The sequence below is a fragment of the Carex rostrata genome, chromosome 9 (genome assembly GCF_964058835.1).
Source record: "Carex rostrata chromosome 9, lpCarRost1.2, whole genome shotgun sequence".
Classification (NCBI taxonomy): domain Eukaryota; kingdom Viridiplantae; phylum Streptophyta; class Magnoliopsida; order Poales; family Cyperaceae; genus Carex; species Carex rostrata.
In genome coordinates this window covers 12,399,177-12,416,447 of record NC_135926.1, presented here as the reverse complement: position 1 = coordinate 12,416,447, position 17,271 = coordinate 12,399,177, and the positions used below count along the sequence as shown (strand labels likewise).

The 17,271-nt window shown below is 34.0% G+C and overlaps 2 protein-coding genes across 2 annotated transcripts; both read left to right on the top strand.

Annotated features, from left to right (window-relative positions):
* The first annotated feature begins 1,378 nt into the window (after nucleotides 1-1,378).
* LOC144559270 (PRA1 family protein F3-like) lies at nucleotides 1,379-2,345 on the top strand. Its single transcript, XM_078308287.1, has one exon. It carries the CDS (start codon nucleotides 1,455-1,457, stop codon nucleotides 2,052-2,054), a length of 600 nt encoding a protein of 199 aa, XP_078164413.1. The 5' UTR covers nucleotides 1,379-1,454; the 3' UTR covers nucleotides 2,055-2,345.
* Nucleotides 2,346-12,779: 10,434 nt separating this feature from the next.
* Nucleotides 12,780-15,180, top strand: LOC144559788 (thioredoxin-like 2, chloroplastic). Its single transcript, XM_078308912.1, has 4 exons — nucleotides 12,780-13,136; nucleotides 13,461-13,655; nucleotides 14,364-14,528; nucleotides 14,715-15,180. Exons 1-4 carry the CDS (start codon nucleotides 12,966-12,968, stop codon nucleotides 14,850-14,852), a joined length of 669 nt encoding a protein of 222 aa, XP_078165038.1. The 5' UTR covers nucleotides 12,780-12,965; the 3' UTR covers nucleotides 14,853-15,180.
* Nucleotides 15,181-17,271: the final 2,091 nt, after the last annotated feature.

The window sequence follows — 17,271 nt, the reverse complement described above, 5'->3', positions numbered from 1 at the left end:
AAGATTAAAAAGAAATCTCAGAAATAGTGAGATCAAATTATTGTTAGTGGCTATACATACTAAACATCTGTTTGAAAAAAAGCTACAACAATAACTACCACACAGTGTGGCAGTAGTCTTCTGAAGTCGATCGCTACACACTACAGCGGTTGGAGCATTTTTCAAACTTTTGAAAACAGAGGGAATATTTGAAATGTTTTATTTAACTGAGGGTATTTAAGAAAATCAGTGAATTCAATGTTATTTTCTTGAAATTAATTTTTTAAAGCTCAGGATTGAGCAACTTTTTTGGAGGGGAACAATTTGGTTTAATCGCTCATTAGATTTAAATTTGAATTTGATAGATTTTGTACTCATTTGATCTCCTTAAGGGCCTATTCGACGTCCGAATTAGTAATAGGAATAGGAACTGAAAATTTTGAATTGAAAATTACTGTTCATGTGGGAAAAAAAATTAAGTTTAAATAAATTTTTTTTTCCCACATAAAAAGTAACACGCTGAACAGGATCTTAAGATCCATACGCACTAGATCTCTATGAATATTAAAGCAAACACATACAAATATTAAAACAGTATGCACAGATTATAGAACGGATTGTATGTATGCGTTCTACTCCTTTTGAGGCTCTTTACTTTTTTTTTTTGGTAGGGTTCCTTTTCAGGCTCTTTATTATATCTTTTTATTTGTTTCTTTAAAAAATGGTGTTAAAAGAAAATTTATTTGAGTAGATGGGCGTTGGACCAAATTGTTATATTTAGAGAAGAAAGGACTCACAAATTTGGTTAAGTATAATACTTTTATCTTCTTCCGTTGTGAGTTGTGGCTCGTTGACAAGCAACAGGGAACTTCATCTTCCCGTTGCAGTTGGCCCTCTCGCACGAATATTAAAGCAGGAAAATCCAATCACGCTGAACTAAACAACACATGAGATTCGAGAATATCCATCCAATCTAATGTAAACAAGCATCGTGTTTCACGTTAATATGTGGCCTTCCGCATGTCGTGTTTCACGCCAATATGTGGATCAGTTATAGTGGGCCGGGTTCACTAGTGTCAGACTGTCACTGTCAGTTTATACAATTGACTCATTACACGCTTCCTCACATTTAACTTTCTACAGAAGAACTCAAAATACATGGTTTAATAATTAGACATCTTGTCCAACCGAGTCGAATTCTAAAGGTACCTCATATTTTGATTGACCGACGTGGCCGGTGCCTATTCGGGGATAGCGCCGGGGGCCAGTATTACATGAGCTTTGAGATTCGTGCAGAACGTATTTTAACTGTTAAAATTTTCCAAAATGTCACGCAAAATTTGAGATATCTCAGAGGATGCCAAATCCAAACCCTTTTCTCTCGTCCTCTTTTCTTCTCGAACTGTTGGGTCTCTTACGGTCTCACCTTGTCCGATCCAAATCCTAGTTCCACCTCCTCTCTGTCTCACTACGCCATGACAACCTATGGCACGATTCCTTCGAGCTCCTCCACCCCATCGGGGCCGACAACCTCCTCTCCTCTCGACTACATCCACAGGGTAAAGGCACGTGGCGCCTCCGCTCTCGCCACTCGCCGCCCCTGGCGTGAGCTCGCTGATCTCTCCTCTTTCGGCCTCCCTCCTACCCTAGGCGAGGCGTACCTCCGCCTCCGCAACAACCTCATTTACTTCGCCATGAACTACGCAATAATCGTGCTCCTGATTGTTTTCCTCTCTCTTCTCTGGCATCCGATCTCTCTCATCGTTTTCATTGTCACCATGATCGCCTGGATTTTCTTCTATTTCTTGAAAGACGGGCCTCTGTTCCTCTTTGGGAGAGAAATCAGCGATTCGATTACACTGTTGGTGCTTGCTGTGGTAACTTTGGTGTTGCTTCTTCTGACAAATGCCACAGCGAATATACTGGTGAGTTTGTTGATCGGTGTGGTGGTGGTAGCAGCACACGCATCACTGAGGAAAGCAGAGGAGATGTACTTGGAAGAGGAGGCGGCGGGGCCAGGAAGGTGGTACACATCTATTAGCGAGGTGGTATCAACCGGTACGTCTCGGTATTGAGCTTTGCTTTGTTTTGAAAATTGTCAATATTTTTGTTCAGTTCCACATATAATTTGTTTTCCTTTTGTGTTCATTTGGGAATGTGCATTAAATTTATTTGAATTAGGTGTATTTATTGGGATAAGATGGTAGGTTCAATTTAGTGAACAAGTCTGTTCAACAATTGTTAGTCATTCTATTCAATTAGAGAAATTTTGCTCAAGATTGAAAGTATTTTGTAATGGAGTTTATTGTAAGTGAGATGAGGATTGGGTTTGAAATTGTAGTATATGCTACTTTGCAGTTTGGCTAGCTTTGTTATAATTTGAATCATGCTGGCAAATGAATTATTCATGTTCGATTCGGCGGAGTTAAAAATTTGTGATTCAGGAATAATTCGAAAATGATTTGGTATCACAAGAAAGCCAAAAAAACCAAAAAAATCTAAAATGGAAAAAAATGTGTTTTTTTCACGAATAATATGTGATTCACGTTTTATTCGCGAACAAAACGTATTATACGTTTTTCTTTTTGCATTTTGTTCGTTGTTCGGATCGGAAATGACAAAAAAAAAAAAAAAAATTAAATGTGAATAACTTGCGAATTGTGTTACTATGGTTTGAACATGTTCTGCTAAAGAAAAATATTTCGCAAAGCGAATTAACTTCCCATTTATCATAACATAAGTTTATGAAAATAGTTTTTTTTTTTTTAACTTCCCATTTATCATAACATAAGTTTATGAAATGGTTCTTTTTTTTTTAGAACTTGGCAGAAGCTGCCATGTGATTATGAAAATAGTTTGCACAACATAATTCTTAGGTGGAAAGCTGCACTAATATAATAAGTATAATTTGTATCCCATTGGATTAATTGGCAAATACATGAATCTTACGGATTATCTGGTTTGATACCTGTCTTTATAGGTTGGTCCATGAAAGGACCTTTCTGGAGTTGTGGTGAATGCGCATTAAACATAATAGTAACACATTAATGTTAGTTGTTAGAATTTGAATAGAGCGGAAGAATCGTGTGCCGGGCAGATTAATACGTTATGCCTTTGGTCTTTGGTCTTTGGTCTTGTATTGTGCTGTGATTAAATTAATTTTTTATATATCATGACTAAAATATCAAGAGGTGGTTACAGCACGCGAATGGTTACGCCACGTGAATCGTGCTATATTCAAACGTAATTAGTGTGACCATTTTATCATAATTTAAGTTAGTTTATTCAAGATTCATCATTTGATCAAGATCTAACGGTTCTAATTACACGTGACTCGCGTGACCACGTGCCGTGATTAGATATTTCATGTGTCGTACCGTGCCAATTTTTCAAAAGATGATCACGGCACGCAACATGTGAGTCACAACACGTAACCGACACGCGTATTGTATCGTTCTGTGTCGTAACTGTGTCGTTCCGTAACGGAACTGGCTCGACGTGTCATTTTTCCCACTCTAAATTTGAATACACTCGATAATTATAAAGGGAGCTGATTATTGTAGACAATCCAATTTTAGTCGTTAGTTAGGATCTAGTCAGTATAATTATATATGAAAAGTTGTCCGATTCCTGTGGTACATGTTAGATCTCAATAGCTTTTTTATTTTTAAAAAAAATGAGGGATGAATTTTTCAATGATCCAGTTTGTGTTATTGGGATATGCTTTTCCAATATACCAGCTCTCCCTCTTTCTTTTTTCCAGGCAATCATTTGTTATTATTCCAGTTCAGATAAGTTGCTTTTTTTTAAGCAAAGCAGTTGACTTTAATTAATCGTTGTCAGCAATCTTAGAGCATCTACATTTCTGAAACCCTTTGAGTTTCTAATCTGATGTGACAGTTTTTAAACCAGTTTCAGGGATGCAGATGAAATTCTTATTTAGCAACTTTGCTCCAAAGTTTCTTAATAAGAAACTGTTTATAAACTCTGACGTGGCCAAATAATTTGCTGAAATTCTTTTATCTTGTAATTTATTTGCTGATGTGGCAATTAAGAAACTCTAATTTTAGTTTCAGGGATGTGGGGGTTTAGAAACTTTAAGAGACAATTTCTAAAAATTAGTTAACAGTTATTTAGAAACTCCAAGAGTTTCATGGATGTAGATGCTCTTAGTTAACGTAGTCTTGCTGGTATCATTAAATAAATGATCAAAGAAAAAATTGTATTGTTTAATCATAATAGATTACGTGTAGCAATGCTTCCAGTAATCATCATCTTCTTAAGATTGTGTTGGCATCAATCTCAAAGAAAACCAACAGGTTTGATTAAGTCAAATGTTTTTCAGTTCTAAAAGTTCAGATGCTTTCATATTCACATATTGCGTTGAAAATAACAATTTAGGTCGAACTTTAACATATGATGCAAAACACCGTGTTCAACAAAGTTTTTTTTTTTTTTTACACAGATATGTTTCTTAGATATAGATAGTGGCGGATGCAAAGAGGCTCAAGGGTAGGCACTTGTCTACGTCTGAATTTGAAATTTTTGTTAGACCTAGTGGTAAATTAAGCTTGTGTCTATTTCTCGATAACTTTGTGCCTACTCCTGAATTATGTGTCGTGTCGTGGCTAAATCAGATTTTTTATGTATCATACCGTGCCGTGAACAAATTTGGAAGGATGATCACGGCACGTTAGTCACGCTTTGACCACACAGGACCGGTTTGTCACGTTTTGTCATATTTAACTTTTTTTTCATAATTTATATTAGTTTATTCAATATTTACTATTTGATTAAGATTTAACAGTCCTAATTATACGTGACTCATGCGACCACGTGCCATGTTGCGATTAAATCTTTCGCATGACGTGCATGTCGCGCGAACGGTCACAGCATGAAACATGTGAGTCACAACGTGACTGGCAAACATGTTGTGCCGTTACCGAAATATATTGTATCGTGATGTATTCGGTCACGCCATATATTATTTTAAATTCCTATCCGCTACTTCACTCTTATTCGTCATGAAAAAAGATTGCATTATTGTCAATCATTTATACCTACCTCTGACCAAAATCTTGAATTCGCCCCTGAATATAGAGATGAAGGTCTGGTTTATTAAATTTCTTTTAATATTTATAAACAATATTCATCTGAATTTCAAACGACTTCTGACACTTACCCTCTGCTACTAAATTAAAGGCTGTGTCTTTTGTTAAACGAAAATTGTTGAGTTATATTTCTCAAATTTTCCTTTTCAAAGCTTTATAAAGTATCAATGTAGGGCTCTTGGGTTAAACAGATCTCGTGCAACATATAAGAAGATGGGTCACTTGAGAATTAATTTATTTTGGGAAAGGGGAGGTAGCACAGTTAGGGGTGTTCATTGGGTCCGGTTTATTTGGTTTTGAATTGAACCGAATTAGTTCTGATCAAACGGTTCGGTTTTTTCGATTTAATGGTTTGGTTCGGTTTTCTTTTTAAAACTGAATTATAACTTTGGTTCGATTTGGTTTGAAAAATTTCAAAACCAAAATAACCAAACCGATCGAATTTTTATATATTATAAATTTGATCCGGACCGCCTCGGTTTATTTCTCAATTCTCCGGTTAATTTCTTAATCAATTGCTTTAAATACTTCGGTTTATTTCTTAATATCTTAATTTATTTCTTAATATACTTCAATTGATTATAAATCAATTGTTTTAAATAAACAAATTAATATATTTTGGTTTGAACCGAACAAACCGAAATAAAACTTTGGTTCGGTTCGGTTCTATTTTTAAAACCGAATTATAACTTTGGTTTGCCTAGTTCGGTTCGATTTCAACCGAACTGAACCGATGAACACCCCTAAGCACAGTTGGTTAGGAAAAAAGTTCTAGAACTGTTGATTACTCAAAGGTCGGGAGTTCGATTTCTCCTCACGACTTTGCAGCTTCTACGAAGATTTTCAAAAAAGACAATTAATTTATTTCGACAAATTTGATAATTATAAAATATAATACTCCAATTTAAAATTAGTATTGTAGGCAATATATATAAGGTAGTAAGGTACACATATTATACCTACAAAAAAAAATGAAATTTCTTTTTTGGCGCCACGAGCATTGGGATACAATATCATACTGTACTTATTTGTACCAGGACCGCTGAATTATTCAGCTGTTGAAATCTGTGTTATCATTTCAACAAATACCTACCCTTTCATAACTCAGTTTCAAGAACTGAATAATTCAGTGGTCCTGGTATAAAATCTAAATTTGATGAGATTAATGGATGGAATTCTCTTTTATTTTTTTTTAATGCTACTGATGGAAAAAATCAGAGGTAAATACCTTGTTCCCCATGATAAAATTCAATGATTCAACACCACGTCTTTTATCAGCGTCATCCAGTACATCATCGTGAAATAGGTTTGCCACCTGAAACAGATACACCAAAAATGATTTGGAGTAAATAAATTTTTTCTTCTATCTTTTGCAAAAAAGGACAATCAATTTGTACTATTTGCATGAAAACCCTAAATCTAACATCAGGAATTGAAAAAACTTGGTATAAAGCAATAAAGAACTACCACCATTCCCATATACAAAATTCAATATAAAGCAATCCTGTACTTGAATGGAATAATTCCGTTTGATAATTTCTTAAGGTCGGTGGTTTCTCTGTGGATCGCAAATACTGAAAATCAAGGAGTGTTTTTGCATGGTAAAATGAAAAATTGAAAATTACTCATGACAAAACTTACATGGAACATTTCAGTAATTTTGGTGACACTCTGCTGCCGTGATCGCAGCCCTTCTGATAGGGTGTTAAATACTCCTTCAGCAGTGGATTGAGATATCGGCATATTTAATGCTAAAGCCATGAGCAACAAAACCTAAATTTTTATCGAACAATTACCATTAAAAGGGAATCGTTTATGGGTCTTCTGGCTGCAGCACTCTTCTCTCGCCTTTGATAGTTAAGAAAGGGACTCCGATTAGGTTTTTTTTCTTTGGGAAGAAAGGGTCGGGGAGGGGACGGCTCGGGATATTTTTTTTTACGGATCAGCGACAAAAAATTTCGGATCTATGTGACAATACGCATGACAATACGTGTGACGGGTATAATTTTTATTAAATTTGAACTTCTACACAGATAAGGGGTGTATTTAATCAAAAGAAGGCAGATTATTTGTTTAGATGACTCAGATTCAAATCCGAATTCTGTTGGATAAATTCCAGCCGCACGATTTTCTGTCATCCAATTTAATTTAAGATGCATAATATAGAGGAGAGATTCTTCTTAGCTACTTCGCTCTTATTCGTCAGGAAAAAAGATTGCACTAGTGTCAATTATTTATGCCTATCTCTGACCAAAATCTTGAATTCGTCCTGAATATAGAGATGAAGGTCTGATTTATTAAATTTCTTTTAATATTTATAAACAATATTCATCTGAATTTCAAACGACTTCTGACACTTACCCTCTGCTACTAAATTAAAGGCTGTGTCTTTTGTTAAACGAAAATTGTTGAGTTATATTTCTCAAAATTTCCTTTCCAAAGCTTTATAAAGTATCAATGTAGGGCTCTTGGGTTAAACAGATCTCGTGCAACATATAAGAAGATAGGTCACTTGAGAATTAATTTATTTCGGGAATAAATGGTTCGGTTTTTTTTTATTTAATGGTTCGGTTTGGTTTTTTTTTTAAACCGAATTATAACTTCAGTTCGGTTCGGTTTGAAAAATTTCAAAACCGAAATAACCAAACCGATCGAACTTTTATATATTATAAATTTGATCCGGATCGTCTCGGTTTATTTCTCAATACTCCGGTTAATTTCTTAATCAATTGCTTTAAATATTTCGATTTATTTCTTAATATACTTCGATTGATTATAAATCAATTGTTTTAAATAAACAAATTAATATATTTTGGTTTGAACCGAACAAACCGAAATAAAACTTTGGTTCGGTTTAGTTGCAATGCTAATTCGGTTCGGTTCGGTTCTATTTTTAAAACCGAATTATAACTTCGGTTTGCCTAGTTTGGTTCGGTTTCAATCGAACCGAATCAATGAACACCCCTAAGCACAGTTGGTTAGGAAAAAAGTTCTAGAACTGTTGATTACTCAAAGGTCGAGAGTTCGATTTCTCCTCACGACTTTGCAGCTTCTACGAAGATTTTCAAAAAAAGACAATTAATTTATTTTGACAAATTTGATAATTATAAAATATAATACTCCAATTTAAAATTAGTATTGTAGGCAATATATATAAGGTAGTAAGGTACACATATTATACCTACAAAAAAAATGAAATTTGAAGCATATTTCTTGTTAATTAAGGTACACATATTTTTTAATTTTATTTCAATTGAATTAAAAATTAGATCAAACTAGTCAAAATAAATTATTTATTATCAAGTAATCTCTTTCCATATATAAAATGAAAAGTAAACATTGACAGTCCACGAAGTCATATTTTTCCATTGCATGCACACATATTTTTCTAATGAAGTTTCCTAAAAAAAATCCAACGAAATGTTCTTTCTTTCAAATCAAAATTGATTTATCTTCTCCTACAGAGATCAAAACACCGTTGTTCAAATCAAAATTTTCTCGATTCGTATATCAACGGCCCAAAAGGCAAAAGCGACTGCGAATTGAATTTAATACCGACTTGAAAAAGAAGCAAAAGTGAAAAGGAAATCCTCCTGGGTCCCACCATACATTCAGACGGCCCAAAAATGACTGAATTTTCAAGTCAATATAATCCGACCGAAATTTTTATTCATAGCATTAAAAAAAAAATCAAAACACTCTTATTTCCGAGATTTTTATTTTTACTCAAAAAATAAATAATTTTATTATAAATAACCACGTTTTTCAAAAAAAATTATTTCTATCCAAACCGCATATATTCTGTGCGGCCCGAATTAAAAATTTGAACCGTATAGAATATATGCGGCCCGAAATTTTTTTTTTTTGGATTTAAAAATTCGGACCGCATAGAATATTTGCGGTCCAATTTTTTTTTTTTTTTTTTTGCTTTTTTCAAATGGCCTAGGCAATTTTTGAGTGATAATATCTCACGATCTGTTTAGAGATTTTGGATGAAACTTCACAGTCTTGTTCTACAATGTCAAGACTACATGTCGGTTAATTTTCATGAATTTTGAATATGTTTTCCTATGTTAACCAGAGATGCAAAGTTGGACTCAGAATCACTCATTTAGTAGTTCGGGTAATTTTTGAGAGATGATATCTCACGATCTGTTTAGAGATTTTAAATAAAATTTTACAGCCTTGTTCTACGATATCAAGACTACATATCAGTCAATTTTCATGAATTTTGAAGATGTTTTCCTATGTTAACCAGAGATGCAAAGTTGGACTCAGAAGCATTCAAAAATTGCCCGAACTGCTAAAGGAGTGCTTCTGAGTCCAAATTTGCATCTCTGGTTAACATAAGAAAACATATTCAAAATTCATGAAAATTGACCGACATCTAGTCTTGACATCGTAGAACAAGACTGTGAAGTTTTATTTAAAATCTCTAAATAGATCGCGAGAAAAATTGCACGAACTGTTAAAGAAGTGCTTCTGAGTCCAAATTTGCATCTCTGGTTAACATAGGAAAACATCTTCAAAATTCATGAAAATTGACCGACATGTAGTCTTAACATCGTAGAACAAGACTGTAAAGTTTTATTTAAAATCTCTAAACAGATCGTGGGATATCATCTCTCAAAAATTGCCCGAACTGCTAAAGGAGTGCTTTTGAGTCCAAATTTGCATCTCTGGTTAACATAGGAAAACATCTTCAAAATTCATGAAAATTGACCGACATGTATTCTTAACATCGTAGAACAAGTCTGTGAAGTTTTATTAAAAATCTCTAAACAAATCGTGAGATATCATCTCTCAAAAATTGCCCGAACTGCTAAAGGAGTGCATCTGAGTCCAAATTTGCATCTCTGTTTAACATAGGAAAACATCTTCAAAATTTATGAAAATTGACCGACATATAGTCTTGATATCGTAGAACAAGTCTGTGAAGTTTTATTAAAAATATCTAAACAGATCGTGAAATATCATCACTCAAAAATTGCCCGAACTGCTAAAGGAGTGCTTCTGAGTCCAACTTTGCATCTCTGATTAACATAGGAAAACATATTCAAAATTCATGAAAATTGACCGATATGTTGTCTTGACATCGTAGAACAAGACTGTGAAGTTTTATCCAAAATCTCTAAACAGATTGTGAGATATTATCACTCAAAAATTGCCTAGGCCATTTGAAAAAAAAAAAAAAAAAATTCGGACCGCAAATATTCTATGCGGTCCGAATTTTTAATTCGGGCCACACAGAATATATGGGGTTTGGGTAGAAATAAAATTTTTCGAAAAATGTGGTTATTTATAATAAAATTATTTATTTTTTGGGTAAAAATAAAAATCTCGGCTCTTATTTTGAGAGAATTTCATGAATACCTAAACTGCAGATTTGTCCACTGACCTCAATCAATGGGATTCGCATAAACAATCTGCAGTCTCAAACTGGAATCCGCAGATCAGCTCTGCAACTCCCAACTTTTTTTTTTAAGAATATTTATTAACTAAAAGACAGAAAACATTAATTTTATGTGCAAAACTTTTTTGTGCCAAAAATTAGAACGGTGGAGTCAGATATTAAAAAATTAAGAGACTTCAACCGTTATTAATATTTGTGTTCAATATATCAATTAAAGTGTCATGATATGCGTATATAACATGATGTTGTTAATTAACTCAAGTTAAAAGAAGTATGAGATGATGGTAAGTTGTGTGATATATTATTTGATCAAAATATTAATTTGTTAAAATCTATTTAATGAATAAAATGATGGTAGTAATACTGTAAAGTAAAAAAATTTCGCTTCCTTTTATACAAAGCAACTTCAATCAGTCGTTGTCAGCAAACTAATTTTCAACGGTGAATATTATATTTGAAGCTCCAGAATAACAAAGAAATCAAAGGTGCTAGCATAAGAATATTGAATAAATGGCTTTCTTATATTAATAATGCTATATTATGTGCAGTGCTGCAAGGCTTCTGAATTCTGAAAATTAATAATGTTATATTATATTAGAAGATTCATGTACCCAAAATTTAGATTAATTATTATTTTTCATTATTGCTAGAAATGAGCTATAATTGAATACTCATACCGTTATTGACGATCACCGAAATTAAGTTTTTTCACTCGGAACAAAGGTGGTCTTATTTAAGTTGTTTTCAGACAAATTTATAGGAATTTATATTAGCAGACGGGACTCGAAAATTTAGTTAGAGAGGGCTGAAACTTAAAATGCATAATTATTAATTTATAGTTAGTGAAATTTGAATCCAAAACATCTCCATTTCAAATCAAGGGTTTATGTTGATCAATACAATTTTTAACATAATTAAATAAAATATTAAATAATTAAAAGAGGATAAAATAAATAATGTTAAATATTTGTAGAGATTTTGTGGAGTATTGGATATTATGATATTTTGATGGAAAAATTGACTATTTCAAAAGTTAATATGAGTATACTAAAATATTTCCCTAGATCAAAGATATCAAATAATTTTATCCGTAAAATTAAACAATGATTAAGTGCTCAATGCATCGCTCTGTTGTCTAAGCATCTAAATCTTATTTAATAAAAAAATACAGAATATGCGGTTAAGAAATCTTATTTTTAAAATAATTATTAACAAGTCAATGTAAATAGTTATATTTTGAAGCAACAATGAAGGAACTTTTTCTCAAAATCCAACGCATTCCATGAGATTTTTCTAATGAACCGTGTCCTCAAAATCAAATTTCCATTTTCTAAATCAAAACTGAATTCTCTTCTCGGAAACAGATCAAAACACTATTCTGCATTGTGGACCGACTATTATATATTATTATTATTTTTTTATTTTTTTTAAACCAATGGGTACGTTAACGACCCAAAACAATCGATAAATTGAAGTCGTACATTACCCCAATTCAACTTGCTTGTGAAAAACCGCAAATTTGGTCAACTGACTTGTTAGAAAAGAAATATAAAATACAAGGAAAAAAACGCACATTGAATCCTCCTCGGTCCCACCGAAAAGTTCACAGTTCACACGCAGAGTGTAACTTTTGGTCTCGTGCCATACTGCGTTATGATCAAGTTAATTTTTCAAGTGTCGTATTGTAATGTGACTAAAATATTAAAGAATAATCAGGGTACTCGAATAGTCACGTCATATCTAAACTTACCGTGATCAAATGTGATTTGCATAACCATTTAATCATAATTTATATTAATTTATTTAAAATTTACCATTTAATCAAGATCTAACGGTCCTAATTACACGTGACTTGCGTGATCACGTGTCATGCCGTGACTATATTTTTCGCGTGACGTGTCGTACTGTGTCAAATTTTCAAAAGATAATTAAGACACATAAATAATCACGACATGGAACACACAAATCATGATACGTAACCGATACACATACTGTGTTGTTGTTCCATACCATAACTGTACATTTGTACCGTTTCATAACGAAACTGGGTTCGCCGTGTCATTTTTCCCACACTATTCACACGGTGAGATCGTAAATAGATGGCCCAAAAATATCCATGTTGGCTTCATCTCCGCCACACCACAGCGCACAGCCACATACTTTCCTCATGTGCTTTCCCTGATTAAGGGAGATTCCATATTGCCGTTAGAACGCCGTTAGAATCACCAAATCCATCCTCCCCCCTTCAGACCCGCCACGCCACACAAACCCTCTCGACTCGCAACGAGCGCTGAATATACGAAGCGAAAATTCAGCGGCCTTTCTTTCCCGTGTTCCCGTCTCTCTCCTTTCTCTTCTCTCGCAACCTATTTAATGGTTCTAGTTCCGCAGCGGAGACAAGTGAACAGCGAATTTGGCGTGGTTTCAAATTTTACTTAATTGATTTGTTGATTGATTGATTCATGGCTGATTCGCTTCTTCGGACTCAGATTAGCTCTCCTTGTTCTACTACTGCTCTTCTTTCCCCGTTTCTTATCAACCCTTCTTCTTCGAGGGTTTCTGGTAACCCGAGGAGGCTAGGTGTCTCTTTCAGTTCTTTACCACATCAACACAATCGATTCACTCATCTCAAGGTAAGAAAAGCTGCTTAATTCATGCTTTCGGGGTATTATATAGAGGGGAAAGGAAAATTGTGAATGAAAAGATGTACACTGGTTTACAATTTGTGAGGATAGGAGAATAGGAGAATGAAGAACTAGGGTTTATGTGACAAAATAAGTTTAATTTGTCATTAAGGATTAAAATTTGGTACACCTTTGCTCTTAATCTCTCTGGATTTATGAGCTCAAAGGTTCTCAAATTTAACATTCCCCTTTATTCCAGAGAAATCATATGGAAACTTGTAACTAGAAAAGAAAAAAATTTGGAAAAAGCTTTGATGATATTGTCTGTATCAGGCACATGCACAAGAAGTGACAACAGAGAGCCAAAACAGGGAGCTGAAGTGGTGGGAGAGAAATGCGGGCCCCAACATGGTAGACGTTCATTCGACCCAAGAATTCTTGGATGCACTCAAAGATGCCGGCGAAAGACTCGTTATAGTTGAATTTTATGGCACCTGGTGTGCTTCTTGCCGTGCACTATTTCCTAAGGTGATTTTTTTTTTTATCAAATACTTGCAAATAAACTATGTACTGAATTTTGTTACTCATGGGTTCAATGTTTGAAGGGTACCTGAAAGTTTGGTCTCTATGATTTCAATGTTTTGTTATCTACTCATGCCTATTTTAGCCAGATTGAGCCCTCAGTTGTGTAATAACAATGTAACCCCAATGTAACCACATAACCCTTTGATTATCTAAACTACCTTTGATTTCTCTCTGATTTTTTTTTTTTCTTTTTTTTGCAAACTGATCTATTCTGTTGTGATTTTGGATTTGTGCATTGTTTCAGTCAAGTGTGTTTGCAATTTCTTTATAGTATGTATAATGTAATTGGTCAGCACATATCTTTATGCTTGTAGTGCAATTAGGCTGTATCACTGCTTGCTTGTTTTATTTGTCGACTTCAGTAAATTGAGGACAGCAACTAAGTAGTTTTAGATTTGATCAAATTGGAGCTTAATTGCAGAGTTGGTAGTTTTAGATTTGCATAACAGTGTTCCTATTGGAAGTGGTTTCCACTGTCTGTATTCTGTATCGGTTGAACTTACTTATGGGTGTTTATTGGTAAACTGTTACAGCTTGCTTCTGTCCATCTAGCTCACCTATGAAAAGTCATTTGTGATTTTGCACCTAAATGCATTTTTTTTTTATTTTCTCAATTGGATTTATGACGGTATTTCTTTGAATTAATTTCAGCTATGCAGGACAGCTCAAGAACACCCAGAAATCTTATTTCTAAAAGTCAACTTTGATGAAAATAAACCAATGTGCAAGAGATTGAATGTCAGGGTGCTTCCTTATTTTCATTTTTACCGTGGTGCTGATGGCCAGCTTGAAGCTTTCTCTTGTTCCTTAGCTAAGGTTAGCTATCTAGTTAATTTTTGTTGTAGGTTTTTTCTGGTAACCATGAAAAATGGTACAGATATTGTTAACCCCTGCCAACAAGAAATGTGAACCATGCCCGGTGCCCCAACAAAATATAGATTACAATTTGTTTCCTTTACCCCATTTTTGGTGTACTTTTGGACTGAACATTTGTATTCACAGTTTCAAAAAATAAAGGATGCCATAGCAACACACAACACAGACAGATGTAGCATAGGCCCACCTGTTGGAGTTGGCGATCTCAATTTGCTGGATACACCTAGTCCACAGGAGACACCTGCCGAGCCAAGCTCCATTTAGTGACTTCATCCACAAAGTACCATGGTCCTATGATAATGTACATTTTCTTAATTTGTTGCAACCTCTTCTTTTTATTTGTATTTTTCTATCTTCACCTCCCCGTTCTTTTGTTAGCCTACATTGGTTCTGTTATTAAGCTTCCACATATATTTTTATTTCTCGTTTCTAGTATGTTGGTTCTGTTATTAAGCTTCCACATTGATTTGAGAATTTGTAAGGGTTAATGGTAGGAACAAGGCAAGAGACTAAGTTTGGTCTCTTCGCTTTTAATACCATGTAATTATTTACAGTGGTTTGCAAAATAGTATCAAATGCTTTATGAGAAAAAGCTGGGTAAAATCTTTGGTTACTACTTAATACATATGCACTCTACACCTCGAGGAAGAATTTTATATTTGAAAATCAATTTTTTTGGAATTGAGAAGGTTTAAACTCTAAACTCAAACCTATATTTGAAGTCCCAAGTCCCAACATACATATTGAGCAAAGCCAATATTAGGCACATACAAGGCAAATGGTAGTTGTTGCTAAGCACATTTTCCAGATGCTATGTAGCCTCTTCATTTTCTGGAAATTCAGTCAAGTTTTGAACTTTATGTCAAACATCCTGCCTCAATCTAACAGCAAGCATTGTCTACATAGTTCGTTCCCTTCATTTTAATATTTGACTGTGGCTTGGTAGCATTGGCCGAATAGGCTGTAATCGGATATTTGCGCCTTGCAGGGCTTCCTATTAGTGAAGTTAAAATCTTCAACTTTCATTTTATATCCAAATAAAATTATACAATTCAAGTGCATACCAAATATAGATGTTGTGTACATTAATTATAGATTGCATGTAGACCAAATGTAGACATTGTATAGATTAAATGTGTCTCTTTATGAGAAGATTGGGATGCTTTCTGCTGTTGAATCTTGTGGCACAACTGATGCCCCATGAATAAATATGCGACAGTGATGATAGTACAGTGTACAATAGCAGATACAATACAGGCTCATAAACCAATATCTATCAGAAATTTGTATCTTCTGTATAAAATCGAATAGAAAACTGTAATTTCATGCAAGACATACTATGTGTTGCATAGATACTGATGCAATACCTGTATCCGATACTGTACTTTGCCCTTATCCCTTATTTGTGACGGGAAGCCTCAGATCAACGAAGAGGAAAATGTTGAGCTGACTAGCGATGTAGGTCCGCTATTGGTAGTTCGACGTGCGTGTTATTCGCCCTGGGATACTGAAGGCTAGTCCTGGTTACGCAACAACATCTTTTAGTCTACATGCACCATAAGATTTGCCGATATGTCATTGATTCGAGCAGTTGTGAAAATGTAATAGCCGAAGAGGCCATGAACCAAGTTGGTCTTAAGACATAAGATATGAGGTATTGTTGCCCAACTCCCATAATCTCCACTGCATTTTGACAGTATTATCTCCATCTTCAGAAGGAATTTAGCTCACAGCTAGCCGAGCAGAAGTCTCAAGTTAAGTACCCTTCCTTCCTGCGTGGAATGTCTGGAATAGTTGATACCTCACGACCAGATGCTGGTGATTTGTCTTTGTAGATGCGGTCTCTACAAAAGTACCATGTTTTGACATCTCCACATCAGCAGTTGTTCAATAGAGATAAAGGCCGGGAAGGAGTCACTATGACTGTACTTTTCCCCTCATTGTTCTTTTTCGCACTGCCCCTTTCCTCAATTCTTCTCTGCTGTTCACTATGCTGTTTAGGATTCTGTGGGAAAAATATGGTGATTTGTCCCCCACTGCTGTTCACCAGCTTAGTTTTATCCCATTTTAAATCCCAAAAATATTCTCATTTTCCTTCTAATTGCACTGTACGCATAGGAAATTCCGTTAGTATCAAACTAAATTTAGCTAAGGGCGTGTTCGGATGTCACGGGATTACAGAATGAGAATGGGAATGGGAATAGAAATTCACTTTTGAAAAAGTGGGAACCCACGGATACGGAATGCACATGATTAATTATGGGAATATGAGAAAATGAGTGTTCGTTTGTATCATGGGATTAATTGTGGGAAATCTTTATTTATTTTAAAATATGTATATTTATTTGTTTTAGTTTAATTTAGTTATAAATGATTTTTTATTTAATTATTGTTTGTATTGATTTTAACCAATTAAGTTAAAATTAGCTTAATATTAAAAAGTAATTATATATAAAATTACAATGAAAAAAAAAACTGTCGTGACACCATCTATTTATTTATACCAATAATATATTGTAATTTTAATATTTTAATGGGTTTTAAATTGTAACATTTGGTAATTTTTTTATTTATATTAATGAAATTAAATAAATTTGATTAAATAATAATATTAAAAAGATGAACCATTTCTAATAAAAATATTACTAAAATGGTACAAATAAAATAAGAAAATATTTATAAA